Source organism: Mobula hypostoma, chromosome 29 (genome assembly GCF_963921235.1).
Source record: "Mobula hypostoma chromosome 29, sMobHyp1.1, whole genome shotgun sequence".
In the NCBI taxonomy this organism is placed as follows: Eukaryota; Metazoa; Chordata; class Chondrichthyes; order Myliobatiformes; family Myliobatidae; genus Mobula; species Mobula hypostoma.
The window spans coordinates 10,453,549-10,471,888 of NC_086125.1; the positions used below are offsets into that span (position 1 = coordinate 10,453,549).

The following is an 18,340-nucleotide window of genomic DNA, read 5'->3' on the forward strand; positions in this document are numbered from 1 at the left end:
AGGATGAGGGAGTTACAGGAGTGAGTCTGTTGTGTGCTGTTTGGACAATGGTGCAGATGTGTACACTAAGGGGGTACGTGTTAACAGGCTCAGAGGGATTGTAGATGTTGGAGAAGTTGCCTGGCTGAGGACAAGGAAAGAACCCAAGGTGGAGAAGGGGCTGAGTGGGACAGGTGAGGAACCCTCCTGGGTCTCAGGCTGGGGGTGTGTATTGGGGAGTACACAAATTTCAGGGAACAGATGATGCAAGCAGGTGGTGCGATGGGAGACCAATGCAGAAGTTACTTGGAATGAAGGGCAAGCAACCTAGCATGGGTGATGGGGTGGGCAGTGAGGAGGAGTGCAAGATGTCAGGATTTATTTATTAGCGATACAGCGCGGAGTTGGCCCTTCCAGCTCTTTGAACTGCGCCGTCTCAGCAACCCCACAACCCCGATTAACCCTAACCTGGTGACGGGACAATCTACAAAAAAACAATTAATCCACCCGCTATGTCTTGCACTGTGGGAGGAAACTGGAAGTCTCAGATGAGCAGAGACTCCTTACAGAACAATACTGGAATTGAACTCTATATTCCAGAATGCTCCCAGTTGGAATAGCACTGCGCTAACCGCCATGGCACCCATTTGGTGAGGTCAGAAGAGGATTGCAAAGACTGGGAGAGAAGGGATGGAGAGGGAACAGAGGTAGAATGGAGCGGGGAGTGAGGAGAGGGTTATTGAAGGGGTGGAGAGGTGTGTGAGGGGGGAAGAGAGATGTCGGCGAGGAGGAGAGTTGGCTGAAGAGGTGGGATGAAAATTGTTTATTAGTAGCACACATGCTGAGGTACAGTTTTTCCTCCATCACCCCAATTACCCCACCTCTTTCCAACTCACCAAACAATAACAGAATGCAGAATAAAGTGTAGTTACAGAGAAAGTGCAGTACAGGTAGACAATAAGATGAAAGGCCACAATGAGGTAGACTTGACGTCAAGAGCTCCATTCAATAGTCTTTTAACAATGGTATAGAAGCTGTCCTTGAGCCTAGATATCCATGTTTTCAGGCTTTTGTATCTTCTGCCTGATTAGAGAATGGGGAATAGAGATTGTCCGGGGTAGGTGGGACCTATAATAATCAGAATTAGAATCAGATTTGATATTACTGGCATATGTCGTGAAATTTGTCTTTACAGCAGCAGTATATTGCAATACATAGAAATAGAAAAAAACTGAATTACAGTAAATATATATATTATTATAGTTAAATATAAAAGCAGTGAGGCAGCGTTCATGGGTTCAATGTCCATTCCGAAATTAGATGGCAGAGGGGAAGAAGCTGTTCCTGAATTGTTGCGTGTGTGCGTTCCGGCTTCTGTACCTTCTTCCTAATGAGAAAAGGGCTGTGGAGAAGGGGAGGAGGAAATACGGAGTTGAGGGGTGAAAGAGGGAAGACAAATTGGTGTTGAGAGATGTTACAGGGTGGAGGACTGAGGAAAGGGTGTTGAGGGATGGAAAGGCGAGGAGAGGTGCTATTGATGGTGTTGAGGGGTGAGGGGGTATATTGAGGGATGGAGAGGTGGTGTTGATGGTTGGAGGGGTGAGGGGGGTATACTGAGGGATGGAGAGATGGTGTTGAGGGGTGAGGGAGGGTATACTGAGGGATGGAGAGGTGGTGTTGATGGTTGGAGGGGTGAGAGGGGTATATTGAGGGATGGAGAGGTGGTGTTAATGGTTGGAGGGGTGAGGGGGGTATACTGAGGGATGGAGAGGTGGTGTTGAGGGGTGAGGGAGAGTATACTGAGGGATGGAGAGGTGGTGTTGAGGGGTGAGGGAGGGTATACTGAGGGATGGAGAGGTGGTGTGGATGGTTGGAGGGGTGAGGGGGTATATTGAGGGATGGAGAGGTGGTGTTGATGGTTGGAGGGGTGAGGAGGGTATACTGAGGGATGGAGAGGTGGTGTTGAGGGGTGAGGGAGGGTATACTGAGAAATGGAGAGGAGGGGACATTGGCCAAGGCCGGGTACATCAGCATCAACCACACAACACGATTTCAAATGTAACGGTTGTACAACCGACGTAACGTCATAGATGTAACGTCATAAACGTAACGTCAGCTAAATGGTCCGCCCCGAAAATAATTGACAATGATGAGCACCAATTAGTGATGAGCTATGTATACGGCAGCCAATAGATTGCGCAGAGAGGCAGGATTTCCGCTGCCTGGAATACCGCCTGGTGTTGCTCGGTAGTGAGGTGGCGGAGGAAGAGTTTGGAAATCTCGAGCGGTTGGGGTTTAACTTCAGGTATTAAGAAGAGTTTCGAATGCGTTACAGATAAATTTTGAATGAGATTATAAAGGCTGGAGTTTCAAAGTCGCGACAACGGTGAGCGAGTGATGGGGGTGAAACTATGATTGGTGGTTATATCGACCAATAGAATGCGCTGCTGTGTTCAAACAGACAGGACTTCCAACGAATGAGAGGTGAAAGGTTTGATTGACAAGACGGTCAGCAAATGAGATGGCCGCGCAGTCGCTTTTGTTTTATAAGAGTGGATAGTAGATGAGCGGACTGGGGCTCGTTCGCGGTTCAAACTAAAGTTAGCGGGAGCTCTTGACGGTCCGGGTGGTATCTGGGCGATGAAGATTCCGATGGAGGCCCTTAGTCAGACGGTGCAGTGTACAGTGGCGATTCGATTATGGTTTCCTCTGTGTACCGAGGCCTCGGTGCTTGGCTCCATTGGCTTCGGCTTCTAGGCCTCATAATCCCTCCTGCACAACGGCCTTTGGCCCAAAGCATTTGACTCATTTTCTCTTTGAACAGATGTTACCAGCACGTTGTGTTTTTAATTGGGCTGTCGAGCTTCTCCCCATCTCTGCATCAGCATCACTGGGCCAGTGATCAACGTTAACACGTTTTGGTTATTCCTGCACTACACTCCGAGCAACCTCTTTGGCTCATGTCAGCAATACTGTTTCACTTACCAAATCTCTTCCTTCAGTTAGTCCTGACGAAGGGTCTCGGCCCGAAACGTCGACTGTACCTCTTCCTAGAGATGCTGCCTGGCCTGCTGCGTTCACCAGCAACTTTGATGTGTGTTGCTTGAATTTCCAGCATCTGCAGAATTCCTCTTGTTTACTGTTTCACTTGTTGCCTTGGCCCTCACTTTTCCTCCATGCACCCTCTGCCCTCCCCTTCCATCGTTGGGTGGCTTCCTCTATTGCGCTGTTCCCGCCTGCATCCAGTTTCCCCCATTAGTCCTTTTACATAGAGTCATTATCACATACCATCAACAATTATGCGCATTCTTTATAATCTGAATGATCTCTGTAGGGCAAGGTTTATTTCAGTATATCTTAGATATGTGCCACTGGCTGATGTGACTGCTAGTTAACTCATTTTAATGTGTAATACTTGTGAGATTTGAAGGTTACCAGACATCCCACCCTGCAAAAACTCATTTCAGGGAGGTAGCACCATCAATTTGCAGGAGACTCCTGGAACTTCCAGGAGAGGTGGGATGTCTGCAATAGAGTAGCTCCTGAGCAGCTAGCCAGCTAGTTTAAATGACGTTAGCTATGCTAATGAACGAATGACACCTGTTAAACTCACCTCAACATGTCTTTTACAGTCTTAACCCACCATGGGCAATAGAAAAGTCACTGTTGCAAACAGTGCAGCGAGCAACACTGTCATTATTTTTGACCCCTATTAGCATCTGCAGAATTCCTCTTGTTTACTGTTTCACTTGTTGCCTTGGCCCTCACTTTTCCTCCATGCACCCTCTGCCCTCCCCTTCCATCGTTGGGTGGCTTCCTCTATTGCGCTGTTCCCGCCTGCATCCAGTTTCCCCCATTAGTCCTTTTACATAGAGTCATTATCACATACCATCAACAATTATGCGCATTCTTTATAATCTGAATGATCTCTGTAGGGCAAGGTTTATTTCAGAACACTTGCGCACGCTCTCTCGCTCTCTCTTGTGGTTGCTCTCACTTGCGCTCGCGCTCTCACGCTTGCTTTCTTGCTCTCTCGTTCGCTCTCAAAAAAATCAATTTCCGAGACATTGTATATAATTTGCGGGCATCAGGGAGCCACTATTAATATGCAGGAGACTCCCGGAACTTCTGGGAGAGGTGGGATGTCTGGGTTACTCTTGACCACTTTACAGATGTTATAATATAGAATATTAATTTTCAATTGCCAAAATTGGCTATGACATGAAGGCTAGCTTGCATGCTTGCTTTCAAAATAAGTGCAACTTTGCTTTGATGTTGAATTTGCAGACAGCCCCTCGGATGAAGCACCCTGCTGTATCTCTTCCTGGGGTACTGTGTTTCTTGGCCCTACTTTCCTGAAAACCAAAGCTTTTTGTATCCTGTTTTTCTGTTGTGGTATCAGAAGTCCAACTTGAGCATACCACTACCTTTGGCTTGACTGCAAGCATGTATCAAACAACACACAAAATGTTGGAAGAACGCAACAGGCCGGGGTCTTGAAGGGTCTCGGCCTGAAACGTCGACTGCACCTCTTCCTAGAGATGCTGCCTGGCCTGCTGCGTTCACCAGCAACTGATGTGTGTTGCTTGAATTTCCAGCATCTGCAGAATTCCTGTTGTTACCTGCAGAATCTCTCCTCTTTATGATATCAAACTTTCAGATGTGATAACCTTACTTCAATTTTGTCTGGGCTTTATTTTTATTAAAAAAATTAAAATCTTATAAACATAATAGCAAAATTATATATCACATTATTCAGGTAATCAAAATCCCTATCTCTTCACAGGGAGTGAAATGCTCTTGGAAATTACTCATGACAAGTTGCTGATACTCTGATCTGAAACTGAGATCATCAACCTTGAGTGGCCTTTGAGAGAAGCGTTGAGTTGTAATTGCATTGGTGTACAGGTCAGTTTTGCCATTGATCTTGGATGATTCTGTTTACAAGGCCTGACTACAATGGTTTGTCCACGGCACCAAATTTCCACCTATTGATGCCCTGTGTGTGGGAGATCAGGTAAATAACTATTGTGTATTCTTGCACCAGTATAAATCTGGGGAATTCCTTGCCCTGTAGTGATCTTACCCTTGACCTTCTACATCCACTTTTACTTCAAACCGCTTTTAATTTTAGTAACACGCACAAATAATGCTGGTGAACGCAGCAGGCCAGGCAGCATCTATAGGAAGAGGTACAGTCGACGTCTCGGCCCGAAATGTCAACTGTACTTCTTCCTATAGATGCTGCCTGGCCTGCTGCGTTCACCAGCATTGTGTGTGTGTGTGTGTGTGTGTGTGTGGTCAATGTGTTTGCCTGAAGCAATAAAACCAATCATGCTTGAGGAAAGGTTGTTCTTTGGATCTTGTACTAAGTGATGTTTACAAAGTGACACACACAAAATGCTGGAGGAACTCAACAGATCAGGCAGCATCCATGGAAATGAACAAACAATTGATGTTTTGGGCTGAGACCCTTCAGGATTGGAAAGTAAGTTTGGGGGGGGGGGAAGGCACTAGAGTGAAAAGGTGGGGGAAGGGGAAGGAGGGTAGCTTGAAGGAGATGGGTGAGGCCAGGTGGGTGAGAAGGTAAATGGCTGGAGAGGAAGGCATCTGATAGGAGAGGAGATCGGAACAGTGGGAGAAAGGGTCCCGGGAGAAGTGACAGGCAGGTGAGAAGAGGTAAGAGGCCAGAGTGAGGAATAGAAGAGGAGGGGAAGGGGAGGGGTAACTTTTCCTTTACCAGCAGGAGGAATCAATATTCATGCTGTCAGGTTGGAGGCTGCCTAGACGGAATACAAGGTGTTGCTTCCCCATCCTGATGGTGTCCTCGTCGTGCCACGAGAAGGCCTTGGATCGACATGTTCAAATGGGAATCAGAAAGAAAATGCTTGGCCACTGGGAAGTTCCACTTTTGGCGGATGGAACAGAGGTGCTGGATAAAGCAGTCCATCAATTTATGATGCATCTTACCAATGCAGAGGAGGTTGCACTGGGAGCACCTCAGCTGAAAGGACTGGGACCCTGAATGGAGGTGCAGGTCAATAGGCAGGTGTCGCACTTTGGTTGCTTGCAAGAGGGAGATAACTGGGGAGGGACAAATGCACAAGGGAATCCTGGAGGAGCGATACCATCCCCACACTCTCTGCTTTCCACAGGGAAAGATGCGTTTGGTGGTAGGATCCCTCTGGAGAGGGCAAAAGTTGTGGAGATGTGTTGGATGCAGAGGCTCATGGGGCGGTGGGTGAGGACAAGTGGTTAAATGGGGTAAGCACAGATGTCTGGGAAATGACGGAGATCAGCACGAGGGCAGCATCAACGGTGGAGGAAGAGAAATCCTGTTTGTATGTTTTTAAGACTTGAGGATATCCTTGATGTCCTGGAAAAGATTCTGTGATGCTAGGAACAGATGTGGTGCAGACGAAAGAACTGAGAAAAGGGAATAGCATTATTCTTGTTCCCCCCAGGAGATGGGGTGGGAACAGGTATAGCCAAAGTGGAACTTCCTTTTATTTCTGATTCCCATTCCAGTTATGAGATGTCGGTGTAGGGCCTCGTGTCACGATGAGGCCACTGTCAGGGTGGAGGAACAGCACTTTATATTCTGTATGGGTAGTCTCCAACATGATAGCATGAATATCAATTTATCTTTCTGGCAAAATTTTTTTGTTTTAAATTTGCCTCCCCTCCTTTTATTCCCTACTCTAGCCTCTTGCCTTTTGTCTCTTCTCATCTGCTTATCAGTTCCCACTGGTGCCCCCATCTCCCATGGTCCACCCTCTTCTCGTATCAGATTCCTGCCTCTCCAGCCCTTTACCTTCCCTGGTTTCACCTATCACCTTCTAGCTATCTCCCTTCCCCTGCCCCCGCCCTTTTTATTCTGGTGTCTTCCCCCTTCCTTTTCAGTCCTGAAGAAGGGTCTTGGCCCGAAATGTTGACTATTTGTTCATTTCCGGAGATGCTGCCTTACTCTTCCAGTTCCTCTGACATTATATGTTGTTTTGCAACATCTACAGAAATGCTTGTGTTAGTGATATTAATAGTAGCTTTAGCTGTGATTTTCAATTTGGACTATAATATGAGATTGGCTGGGCTCTTTACCTCTAAAGCTCTTCCAATTTTTTTCCCCCTGATAATTGAACTGTGAGTTGATATTGCTCCAAGATGTCACAACTGCTTTGATGAAAGTTCGGAGTAAAGCGGTGCTGGGAAAGCTGGTGCTTGCGGCTGATAAATCTTCTTTTGGAGTTGAGCCCTGGTGCTTAACAATTTGCATAAAACTCTTCTGCATTGCTAACTGGATTATTTCAAACACTAATAGTCTGACGCAGGAAGGTTCCTGGTTTGAACAATGAGAAATTGTCTGTATTCTTTGTTGCTAAAGCTGGATATTTTGCATATTTTAGAGGGCACAGACTCAGATTAAAGGATGTCCCTTTAGAGCAGTGGTGAAGAGAAGTTTCTTTAGTCAGAGGGTGGTGAATCTCTGGAATTCATTGCCACTGTGGGGGCCAAGTTGTTCTATATTCTTAACGTGGAGGTTGATTCAGAAGAGTGTCAGAGGTTACAGGGAGAATGGATTTGAGAGGGATAATAATTCAGCCATCATGGAATGGTAGGGCAGACTCGATAGGCCAAATGGCCTAAATCTGCTCTTGTATCTTAAGGTTTTATGGACTAAATTAGAAACCAGAGGAATACCTACCTATACGTTGAGGCCTTTAAACTTTGCCTCATAACCTTCCAAGCTCTGGTATTGGTTCAGAACAATTAGGGGATCGTGTCCTTTTTCAATGGCACAGGAAGTCCACCGTCTGTGGCTTGGAGGCTCTCTGCAGATCATCTTTTAAAGGCTGTGGGAGCGCAGATATGTCTGTACAGAGACTTAAAAACACAGTGATGGGCTGGCTGCTCTACATTGGTAATTTTCATTCACCAGAGTAGTTTTACAGATGTTGGTGTTATTGTAATGCCAAGAATTCTTGTCTATCCCTAAATGCCCTTGACAAGGTAGTGTGGTGAGTCATAATTTGGAAATGGTGCATGAGTCTGTGGAGGACATTTATACACTGGGTGGGGTGGGGATTGGGAGATCCAGGAATTTAAATCTAGCAATGATCAAAGTGCAGTGATATTTTCAAGTCAAACTGATGTGTAACTTAGGAACACCATCACATTGCCCTTCCATTTACCTGCTCCTCTTGTCATGGGTGGTAGGAGTTGTTGGCTTAGAAGAAACTGCTGAAATAATCTTGATCTTTGTGTCAGTTTTTCCCATACATTTTATTTTCCCAATTCACCTTGCCAATGCAGCCTATTCTTAATGTTGAAATGGTTTTTACCTCCATCACTAAATCTTCAATTAAGTGACTGTACCTCTGCCCATTAATTTCTTTTTAACGTTAATGTTTATTGACACACAGCGCGAAGTAGGTTCTTCCGGCCCTTCGAGCTGCGCTGCCCGGCGATTCCCCACATCAACCTGAGCCTAGTCATGGGACAATTAACGTGCCAATCGGTACGTCTTTGGAATGTGGGAGGAAACCAGAGCACCCGGAGGAAAGCCGTGAAAACATGCAAACTCCCTTGCAGGCCGCAGCGGGAATTGATCCTGGCTTGCTGGTACTGTAAAGCGTGCTAACCACTGCACTACTTTGCCCCTTTTCATTGTAAACGTACTGTACATTGAAATGAATGTGGAGTATATTAGATGTTGCAAAACACACAAGCCTCTTAAATTCAATAAGTGGGGAGTTAATGTTAACACAGTGAATGATTACCCATTTGATGTAATCCCAGTCTCTTCATGAAGATTACAACTAAAATGTTTTGCTGTACCTTCTGTTAACTGGAGATCCTCTAAAGCTTCACCCCCTCTTTCCTAATTTAGATCATCTCATTTGCCTTTGCACTTGCTGACCCAAATATACTCCTGATCTCGATTGACTGTTGGGAGTTCTCAGCTGTATCCAAAGTTCTCAGTAGCCTTGGTCTTCTATTTCTATTCACTATCACTAGCATAATTTCTCTGAGGTTTCTTATCTTTTTATGGGAGTTGCATAACAGTCTGGCATGGAAGGACCAATGCCTTTGAACAGGAAGAAGCCTATCACTGGAAAATCCATCCTAACTGTCTCAGCATATTTGTTCCATTTCCCTCAGTTCAAGTCATTACTCATGACAATATTTCATGAAGTTTGAGAAGGGTGTGCAGTAATTTTGTGACACAACAGGATGCTCACATTTTTCTGCAAATATTGGCAAGCAGCAACAGCAGCTTTCCTTAATGCTATATGATTACAAGATTCAGAATTCTTTGAAACACTTTCCCATTGCCTTTCCTTTGCAGAAGTTTCAATGGGCCGCAGGAAATCGAAGAGAAAGCCTCCAACCAAGAAGAAAGTGCTTGGCACACTAGAAACACAGTTCACTTGTCCATTCTGTAACCATGAAAAGTCATGTGATGTTAAGATGTAAGTATAATGTCTTATGTTAGCAAACGTGAGTATGCCTTGGTGGTACCATAAGGGGTAAAACATTTTGAAATTGGTACATTTGTTTGTTCCTTTACATATTTCAATTGTTGGATGGGGGATTTAAGAGCTGAATGATGGTTTTATTTTGTATCACTGACTTTTGGTGGTATTTCTGTTATCTGTGAGCTGGATTATATCTGTACTGTATGAATGGTACACAATGGTACTGCTGTACAGCGTGGCATATACTATCCTGTGATTCCCATCTCTCCAAAAGGTTTGATTAAATCCTATTGGTTGAGGATCTTCCCCCAGCCCCCCCATTCTACCAAATTCCAGTGAGTACAGGTCCAGGGCCATCAAACACTCCTCATACGATAACTTTCTTCCTGGAATCATCCTCATGGACCGTCTCTGAACTCTCTCCAATGTCAGCACATCCTATCTTGGATAAATTGCCCAAAACTGCTCTCAACACTCCAAGTGAGGCTTCACCACAGCTCTACACATGTCCTTACTCATCTGGAGAAGAAGGATGTTTATGTGAGAATGCTATTCTTGGACTACAGTTCAGCATTAATTCCCTCTAGGCTTGACAAGAAGCTCAGAGACCTCAGCCTTCATCCTGCCTTGTGTAGCTGGATCCTGGACTTCCTGTCAGATTGCTGACAGGTGGTAACGGTGGGCTTCTTCACCTCTGACCCTCAATGCAGGTGCCCCTCAGGACTGTGTCCTAAACCCCCTCCTTTACTCTCTGTATACCCATGACTGTGTCGCCACCCACAGTTCCAATCTACTAATTAAGTTTGCTGATGACACTACACTGATTAGCCTAATCTCAAATAATAACGAGGCAGCCTACAGAGAAGTTGTCATAACTCTGACCATGGTGTTAAGAAAGCAACCTCTCCCTCAATGTTGCAAAAACAAGGGAGCTGGTTGTGGACTACAGGAGGAATGGAGATAGGCCAGCCCCTATTGACATCAATGGATCTGGGGTTGAGTGGGTCAACAGCTTCAAGTTCCTCGGCATAAACATCACTGAGGATCTGACGTGGTCTATGCATACCGGCTGTGGTGAAAAAGGCACAACAGTGCCTCTTTCACCTCAGATGGTTGAAGAAGTTTGGTATGGCCCACAAATCCAAGAACTTTCTACAGGGGCATCCTGTAGATTGAGAACATCCTGACTGGCTGCATCACTGCCTGGTATGGGAACTGTAATTCCCTTAATCGCAGGACTCTGTAGACAGTGGTGCGGACAGCCCAGCGCATCTGTAGATGTATACTTTCCACTCCAGTATATTTACAAAGACAGGTGTGTAAGAAGGGCCCAAAGAATCATTGGGGACCTGAGTCACCCCAACCACAAACTGTTCCAGCTGCTCCATCCAGGAAACAGTACAACAGCATAAAAGCCAAGACCAACAGGCTCTGGGACAGCATCTTCCACCAGGCCACCAGACTGATTAATTCATGCTGACACAACTGTATTTCTATGTTATATTGACTGTCCTGTTGTACATGCTGGTTATTATAAATTACTATAAATTGCACGTTGCACATTTAGATGGAGACGTAACATAGATTTTTTTACTCATGTATATGAAGGATGTAAGTAATAAAGTCAATTCAATTCACCAGTGCTTTATAAAGTCTTAACATCACATCTAGTCCTCTTGAAATGAATGTTAGCATTGCATTTGCCTTCCTCACTACCAACTCAACCTGCAAGTTAACATTTAGGGAATCTTGCAGGAGGACTCCCAAGTCCCTTTGCAGCTCAGATTTTTTGTATTTTCCCCTGTTTAGAAAACAGCTTATGCTTTTATTTCTTCTTGCATGACCGTACAATTCCCAACGAAGTGTTTCATTTGCCACTTCTTTGCCCATTCTCCGAATCTGCCTTGGTCCTTCTGCAGCCTCCGTGCTTCCCTAACAGCAGCTGCCCCTCCACCTATCTTTGTACCATCTGCAAACTTCCCACAAAGCCATCAATTCCATCATTCAAATCATTGACATACGAAGTACAACAAACGGTCCCAACACTGACTCATGTGGAATAGCACTAGTTATCAGCAGCTAATCAGAACAGGCTCCCTTCGTTCCCCCTCTCTGTCTCCTGCAAGTCAGACAATGCTCTATTCATGCTAGTATCTTTCTGTAATACCATTGGCTCTTATCCGGCTAAGCAGCCGCATGTGCAGCACCTTATCAAAGGCCTTCTGAAAATCCAAGTATATAATATTCACCGGTTTCTCCTCTGTCCTGTTTGTGATTTCCTCAAAGAATTCCAACATATTTGTTGGGCAAGAATTTCCCTTATGGAAACTATGCTGACTTTGGCCTATTGTATGATATACCTCCAAGTACGCCAAAACCTTATCCTTAACAATCGATTCCAACATCTTTCCGACCACTGAGGTCAGGCTAACTGGCATATAATTTCCTTTATTTTGCTTCCCTCCCTTTTTGAAGAGTGGAGTGCCATTTTGCCAGAATCTAGTGATTTTTGAAAGATCATTACTAATGCCTCCAATTTCTTCAGCTACCTCTTTCAGAACCCTGTAGTGTAGTTCATCTAGTCCAGGTGACTTAACTACCTTCAGAGCTTTCAGCTTCCCAAGCACCTTCTCCCTAGTAATAGCATAGTACTCACTTCTGCCCCCTGACATTCTTGAATTCCTATATACTGCTAGTATCTTCCACAGTGAAGAGTGATGCAAAATACTTGTTCAGATTGTCTGCTATTTCCTTGTCCCCATTACTACCTGTCCGGTGTTCCGATATCTACTTTCGCCTCTTCTTTATACTTTATATATCTGAAAAACATTTGGTATCCCCTTGATATTATAGAAACATAGAAAGCCTACAGCACACTACAGGCGCTTTGGCCCACAAAGCTGTGCCGAACATGCCCTTGCCTTAGAAATTACTTGGGGTTATCCATAGCCCTCTATTTTTCTAAGCTCCATGTACCTGTCCAGGAGTCTCTTAAAAGACCCTATCATATTGGCCGCCACCACCGTGCCAGCAGCCCATTCCACGCACTCACCACTCTCTGCGTGTTTTTTATTCAAAAAAAAGAAAAAAAAACTTGCCCCTGACATCTCCTCTGTACCTACTTCCAAGCACCTTAAAACTGTGCCCTCTCGTGCTAGCCATTTCAGCCCTGGGGGAGAAAGCCTCTGACTATCCACACGATCAATGCCTCTCATCTCGTACACCTTTATCAGGTCACTTCTTATCCTCCGTCACTCCAAGGAGAAAAGGCCGAGTTCTCACAACCTATTCTCATAAGGCATGCTCTCCAATCCAGGCAACATTCGTGTAAATCTCCTCTGTACCCTTTCTGTGGTTTCCACATCCTTCCTATAATGAGGTGACCAGAACTGAGCATTGTACTCCCAAGTGGGGTCTGACCAGGATCCTATTCAGCTGCAACATTACCTCTTGGCTCCTAAACTCAATCCCATGATTGATGAAGGCCAATGCACCATATGCTTTCTTAACCACGGAGTCGACCTGTGCAGCAGCTTTGAATGTCCTATGGACTCGGACCCCAAAATCGCTCTGATCCTCCACACTGCCAAGTCTGGCCATTAATACTATATTCTGCCATCATACTTGACCTACCAAAATGAACTGGTTCACACTTATCTGGGTTGAACTCCATCTGCCACTTCTTAGCCCAGTTTTGCATCCTATCAATGTCCCGCTGTAATCTCTTGACAACCCGCCACACTATCCACAACACCCCCAACCTTTGTGTCATCAGCAAATTTAGTAACCCATTCCTCCACTTCCTCATCCAGGTCATTTATAAAAATGATGAAGAGTAGGGGTCCCAGTACAGATCTCTGAGGTAAACCACTGGTCACCGACCTCCATGCAGAATATGACCCATCTACAACGACTCTTTGCCTTCTGTGGGCAAGCCAGTTCTGGATCCACAAAGCAATGTCCCTTTGGATCCCATGCCTCCTTACTTAATAAGTCTTGCATGGGGTACCTTGTTAAATGCCTTGTTGAAATCCATATACATTACATCTATTGCTCTACCTTCATCAATGTGTTTAGCCACATCCTCAAAAAAATTCAGTCATGCTCATAAAGGCACAACCTGTCTTTTACAAAGCCATGCTGACTATTCCTAATCATATTATGTCTCTCCAAATGTTCATAAATCCTGCCTCTCAGGATCTTTTCCATCAACATGCCAACCACTGAAGTAAGGCTCACTGGTCTACAATTTCCTGGGCTATCTCTACTCCCTTTCTTGAATAATGGAACAACATCTGCAATCCTCCAATCCGGAACCTCCCCCGTCCCCATTGATAATGCAAAGATCATTGCCAGAGGCTCAGCAATCTCCTCCCTCGCCTTCCACAGTAGCCTGGGGTACATCTTGTCCGGTCCCAGTGACTTATCCAGCTTGATGCTTTCCAAAAGCTCCAGCACATCCTCTTCCTTAATATCTACATGCTCAAGCTTTTCAGTCCATTGTCAGTCATCCCTACTATCGCCAAGATCCTTTTCCGTATTGAATACTGAAGCAAAGTATTCATTAAGTACCACTGCTATCTCCTCTGGTTCCATACAGTTTTCCACTGTCACACTTGTTTGGTCCTATTCTCTCATCTCTTATCCTCTTGCTCTTCACATACTTTTAGAATGTCTGGGGGGTTTTCCTTAATCCTGTCCGCCAAGGCCTTCTCATGGCCCCTTCTGGCTCTCCTAATTTCATTCTTAAGCTCCTTCCTGTTAGCCTTATAATCTTCTAGATCTCTATCATTACCTAGTTGTTGTTGTTGTTTTTTTTTTGAACCTTTTGTAAGCTTTTCTTCTTGACTAGATTTACACCAGTCTTTTTACACTGTTTCCTGTACCCTATCATCCTTTCTCTGTCTCGTTGGAACGTACCTGTGCAAAACTCCATGCAAATATCCCAAACATTTCCCTGAGAACATCTGTTCCCAATTTATGCTTCCAAGTTCCTGTATTGTAACCCACAGAGACTCAGTAGACAATCCTTCCATGATTTCCTCCTTTTCTGCAGCCGTGACACTATCTCTGATCAACAGTGCCATGCCCCCACCTCTTTTGCCTTCCTCCCTGTCCTTTCTGAAACATCTAAAGCTTGGCACTCTAAGTAACCATTCCTGCCTCTGAACCATCCAAGTCTCTGTAATGGCCGCAACATCACAGCTCCAAGTACTGATCCATGCTCTAAGCTCATCTGCTTTGTTCATAATACTCCTTGCATTAAATTAGACACATCTCAAACCATCAGTCTGAGCGTGACCCTTCTCTATCTCTATTACATTGCAACTCATTCCACTGACTGCAATTTTGCCTTACAGTCTGCCTCTCCTTCCTGACAATCTCTGCGTGTATACCAACTGCCCCATCCTTGTCCTCAGTTTCCCATTCCCCACCAAATTATCTTCCCAATGGTTCTGGCAAACCTGCCCACAAGGATATTGCTCCCCTCAGGTTCAGGTGTAACCTGTCTCTTGCACAGGTCATCCATTCCCCAAAAGAAATCCCAATGATCCGGAAATCTGAAAATCTCCTTCCTGCACCAGTTCCTCAGCCACGCATTCATCTGCCAGAATCATCCTGTTCTTGCCCTTACTGGCATGTGGCACGGGCAGCCAACCAGAGATTACTACCCTGAAGGTCCTGCTTTTCAGCTTTCACCCAACTCCTTAAATTCATTCTTCAGGACCTCCCCTCTTTTCCTGCCTATGTCATTGGTGCCAATATGTACCAAGACTTCTGGCTGCTCATCCTCCCACTTTAGAATGCCATGGACCTAATCCGAGATGTCCCTGACCCTTGCACCTGGGAGAAAATATACTATCTGTTTGTATCTATTGGATCCACAAGATCTGGTGTCTATTCCTCTAACTATGGAATCCTCTGTCACTACTGCAGTCCTCTCCTCCCCTCTTCCCTTCTGAGCCACAGTGCCAGAGACCCAGTTGCTTTGCCCTGGTAGATTGTCTTTTCGTGCCCCCCCCCCCCGCAAACGGTATACAAAGCAGTATATTTATTGTTGAGGGGTGACTACCTCCCTTTACCTTCTATCTATCACGACCTCCGTTTCCTGTATGAGCCGAAGGTCATTGAACTGCAGCTCTAGTTCCTTAACACGTTAAATGTCTTGTGTAATTGAATGGTTTGCATTATATAACAAATAATTTAATCCTAATTTCTCTGCATCTCAGAAATACCACTTGATATCCTTGTGACATAATAAAACAGAAGACGACTGTATTTTCCTTTAAATGTACAGAGTTTATTGCAAATCTTGTATGATTGTGCAGTTTTAATTCATTCAGCTAAACTTAATGGAAATTTCCTTTTCTTTCAAAATTGCTACTTGCAATTCTTAGCCAGTCATGAAATTGTGGCTTTTTGCAGTGGGGGGGGGGGGGGGGAGAAATATAATTGGATTACTATTTGTCCCAAAGATTGCAAGCCAGAATTTGAACATGTTTTTTCAGTGACTACAAATTCAAGTACATTTTGCCAGCATCTCTTCATATGCAGTTACCCACGTACCACAGAAGAGAGTTGCAAAATAATGCTTTAATATTTTTTTTACATTGGAATGGTCACGTGTTTTAAAATGCTATTTTTTAATTATTTTGTTCCCTTCTGTTTTCCAGGGATCGTGCACGGAACACTGGTATCATATCTTGCACCGTATGTTTAGAAGAATTCCAGACCCCAATAACATGTATCCTTAGTTTAAAGTGGCGGTTGCAGACATTTTAGGGACTATTCAGTCATTCAGCGCAATCGTTCGGGCTCTTACTAAAGTTCTTTTTATCTGGGTTTCTATGCACAGCTTGTATCAATTTAATGAAAATAGTAACTTCCAATGCACTTTGGAGACCCTGTTGGATAGAAGTGGATGTCAGAGAAAATGGTGCATTCAGAGGATATGTAGTTTTTGCAGGAGGTGGGATTTTTGGTGGAGCATGAGGCCAAAGGCCAAGATGGCTGAAGGTGAAATTGCTGGTGGTGGTTAAGGGGAATGGATCTGTACAACTCCAGTGGGGGCAATGCTGTATGTGGGTTCATATATTTTAGCTTGGAGATGGAAAAAGTTATGAAAAGATTGAACAGTTTTAAATGAGAATTATTAGGAAGTCAAGTGGGCCTAAATAATAGGCATCTGTTAGTCTTGCGAGACCATGTATCTGCGCCTGGAAAGTCTTCATTCTCCAGGGCACAGGCCTGGGCAAGGTTGTATGGAAGACCAGCAGTTGCCCGTGCTGCAAGTCTCCCCTCTCCACGACACCGATGTTGTCCAAGGGAAGGGCATTAGGACCCATAGAGCTTGGCACTGGTATCGTCGCAGAGCACTGTGCGATTAAGGGCCTCGCTCAAGGACACAACAGGTTCCCTCGGCTGGGGCTCGAACTCACGACCTTCAGGTAGCTAGTCCAATGCCTTAACCACTTGGCCATGTGCCCACACGGGCATAAATAGGGAATGAGCAACAGACCACTGGATAGGCTGGGGGGCCAGACAGAAGCTCTTTGGAATACAATCGAGTATCAAAGGTGCTGATGAGATGGGCTGAAGTAAATGAGGCAACGGGAATGGGCAGTAAATCTTGGGTGGTGCTCAGATTGCACAAAATGAATTGACATTTTTGTAAAGAAGTGACAGATGACATTGTGGTTGTAAAAGCAGCTGCTTTTTCGGATGCACAAGTCGTGCTGTGAGTCGCGGACTCGGGAGAATAGGGAACAAACACAAAGTCTGCAGATGCTGGAAATCCTAAACATCACATACAAAATGCTGGAGGAATTCAGCAGGACAGGCAGCATCAATGGAAAAGAGTAAACAGTTGACTTCTGATGAAGGATTTCAGCCCAAAATGTTGACTGTTTACTTTTTTCATAAATGCTGCCTGGCCTGCTGAGTTCTTCCAGCATTCTGTGTGTGTGTGTGTTGCAAGGAGAAAAAGGAATTCTGGCAGTGTGAATCGTCTGTAGCGCTAACAAAAGCCACTGGTTTGATACTCTACAAAATATAGTTGAGCTTCTCGGGCTTTGAACATCAGGTAAAAGGCCAGCTTATGTTAGGTGATAGGGAGTTCATTACAATTCAGTTTGCCTTCCAAAGCTCCTTTCCAGTCCTCCCACCATAAACTAGCTTCTCCCCAGAACTTGGCTGCCTGCATGCAAACACATATTTAGTTATGTTCAAACACTAACATTGTGTTCACAGACTCTGAAAGCCAATAATTTGAGATTAAATGCACCTCTTTTTGTTCCTATCCAGCTACATAAATCTCTTCCATCTTGGAACTCCATTAACTCTCCAGCTTGAGGAGAGTTGTGCTACTTGTTACTTGGATGATAGTTAATTACCATTGTTCACCATCACAGATGGCTTTTCTTTAACTGCTGCTCAGATCTGTCGGAGCCGGTGGATGTATACAGTGATTGGATCGATGCCTGTGAAGCAGCAAATCAGTAGTTTTGCCTCAAGTACTCTGTTTTATTTCAAGGAGATTGTCAGTTTTGTTTTTGCTGGCTGTAAATAATAGTTGACGTGGAACATCAAATACTACGGATGGTTTTCAAGCTGTATTAAAGGTCTAGAATTATTCCATTCACGCTGTGTGCTCTCATTTTCTTGGGTCGGTCCTCATCTCTTAGTAACAAGGATAGTCAGTTGCCATTTAAATTGTGACTTGCTTACATTTAAGATCGATGGAATGGAAACTGTCTCTGTTAATTCTTTTAATGTTGGTAGGCCATGACACGTGATCTTGGCAGTGAGGGCTTGGTCGAATGGGATGGACGTCCAGGACTCTGGGGGAATTTGGAATACTGCATGGATACGTGCAGACATACACT

General features: G+C 44.7%; 1 protein-coding gene across 7 annotated transcripts; it reads left to right on the forward strand.

Annotated features, from left to right (window-relative positions):
- Positions 1-2,178: 2,178 nt before the first annotated feature.
- On the forward strand, positions 2,179-18,088 carry elof1 (elongation factor 1). Of its 7 annotated transcripts, none has more exons than XM_063035949.1 (5): positions 2,179-2,284; positions 4,766-4,996; positions 9,326-9,449; positions 16,130-16,200; positions 17,893-18,088. In XM_063035949.1, the coding sequence occupies exons 3-5, from the start codon at positions 9,334-9,336 to the stop codon at positions 17,955-17,957; spliced, it is 252 nt and encodes an 83-aa protein (XP_062892019.1). In that variant the 5' UTR covers positions 2,179-2,284; positions 4,766-4,996; positions 9,326-9,333; the 3' UTR covers positions 17,958-18,088. The 7 variants fall into 7 exon arrangements, with proteins under 7 accessions (XP_062892019.1, XP_062892020.1, XP_062892025.1 ...); XM_063035950.1 differs by having other exon boundaries at positions 4,766-4,887; XM_063035952.1 differs by having other exon boundaries at positions 2,238-2,365.
- The last annotated feature ends 252 nt before the right edge of the window (positions 18,089-18,340 follow it).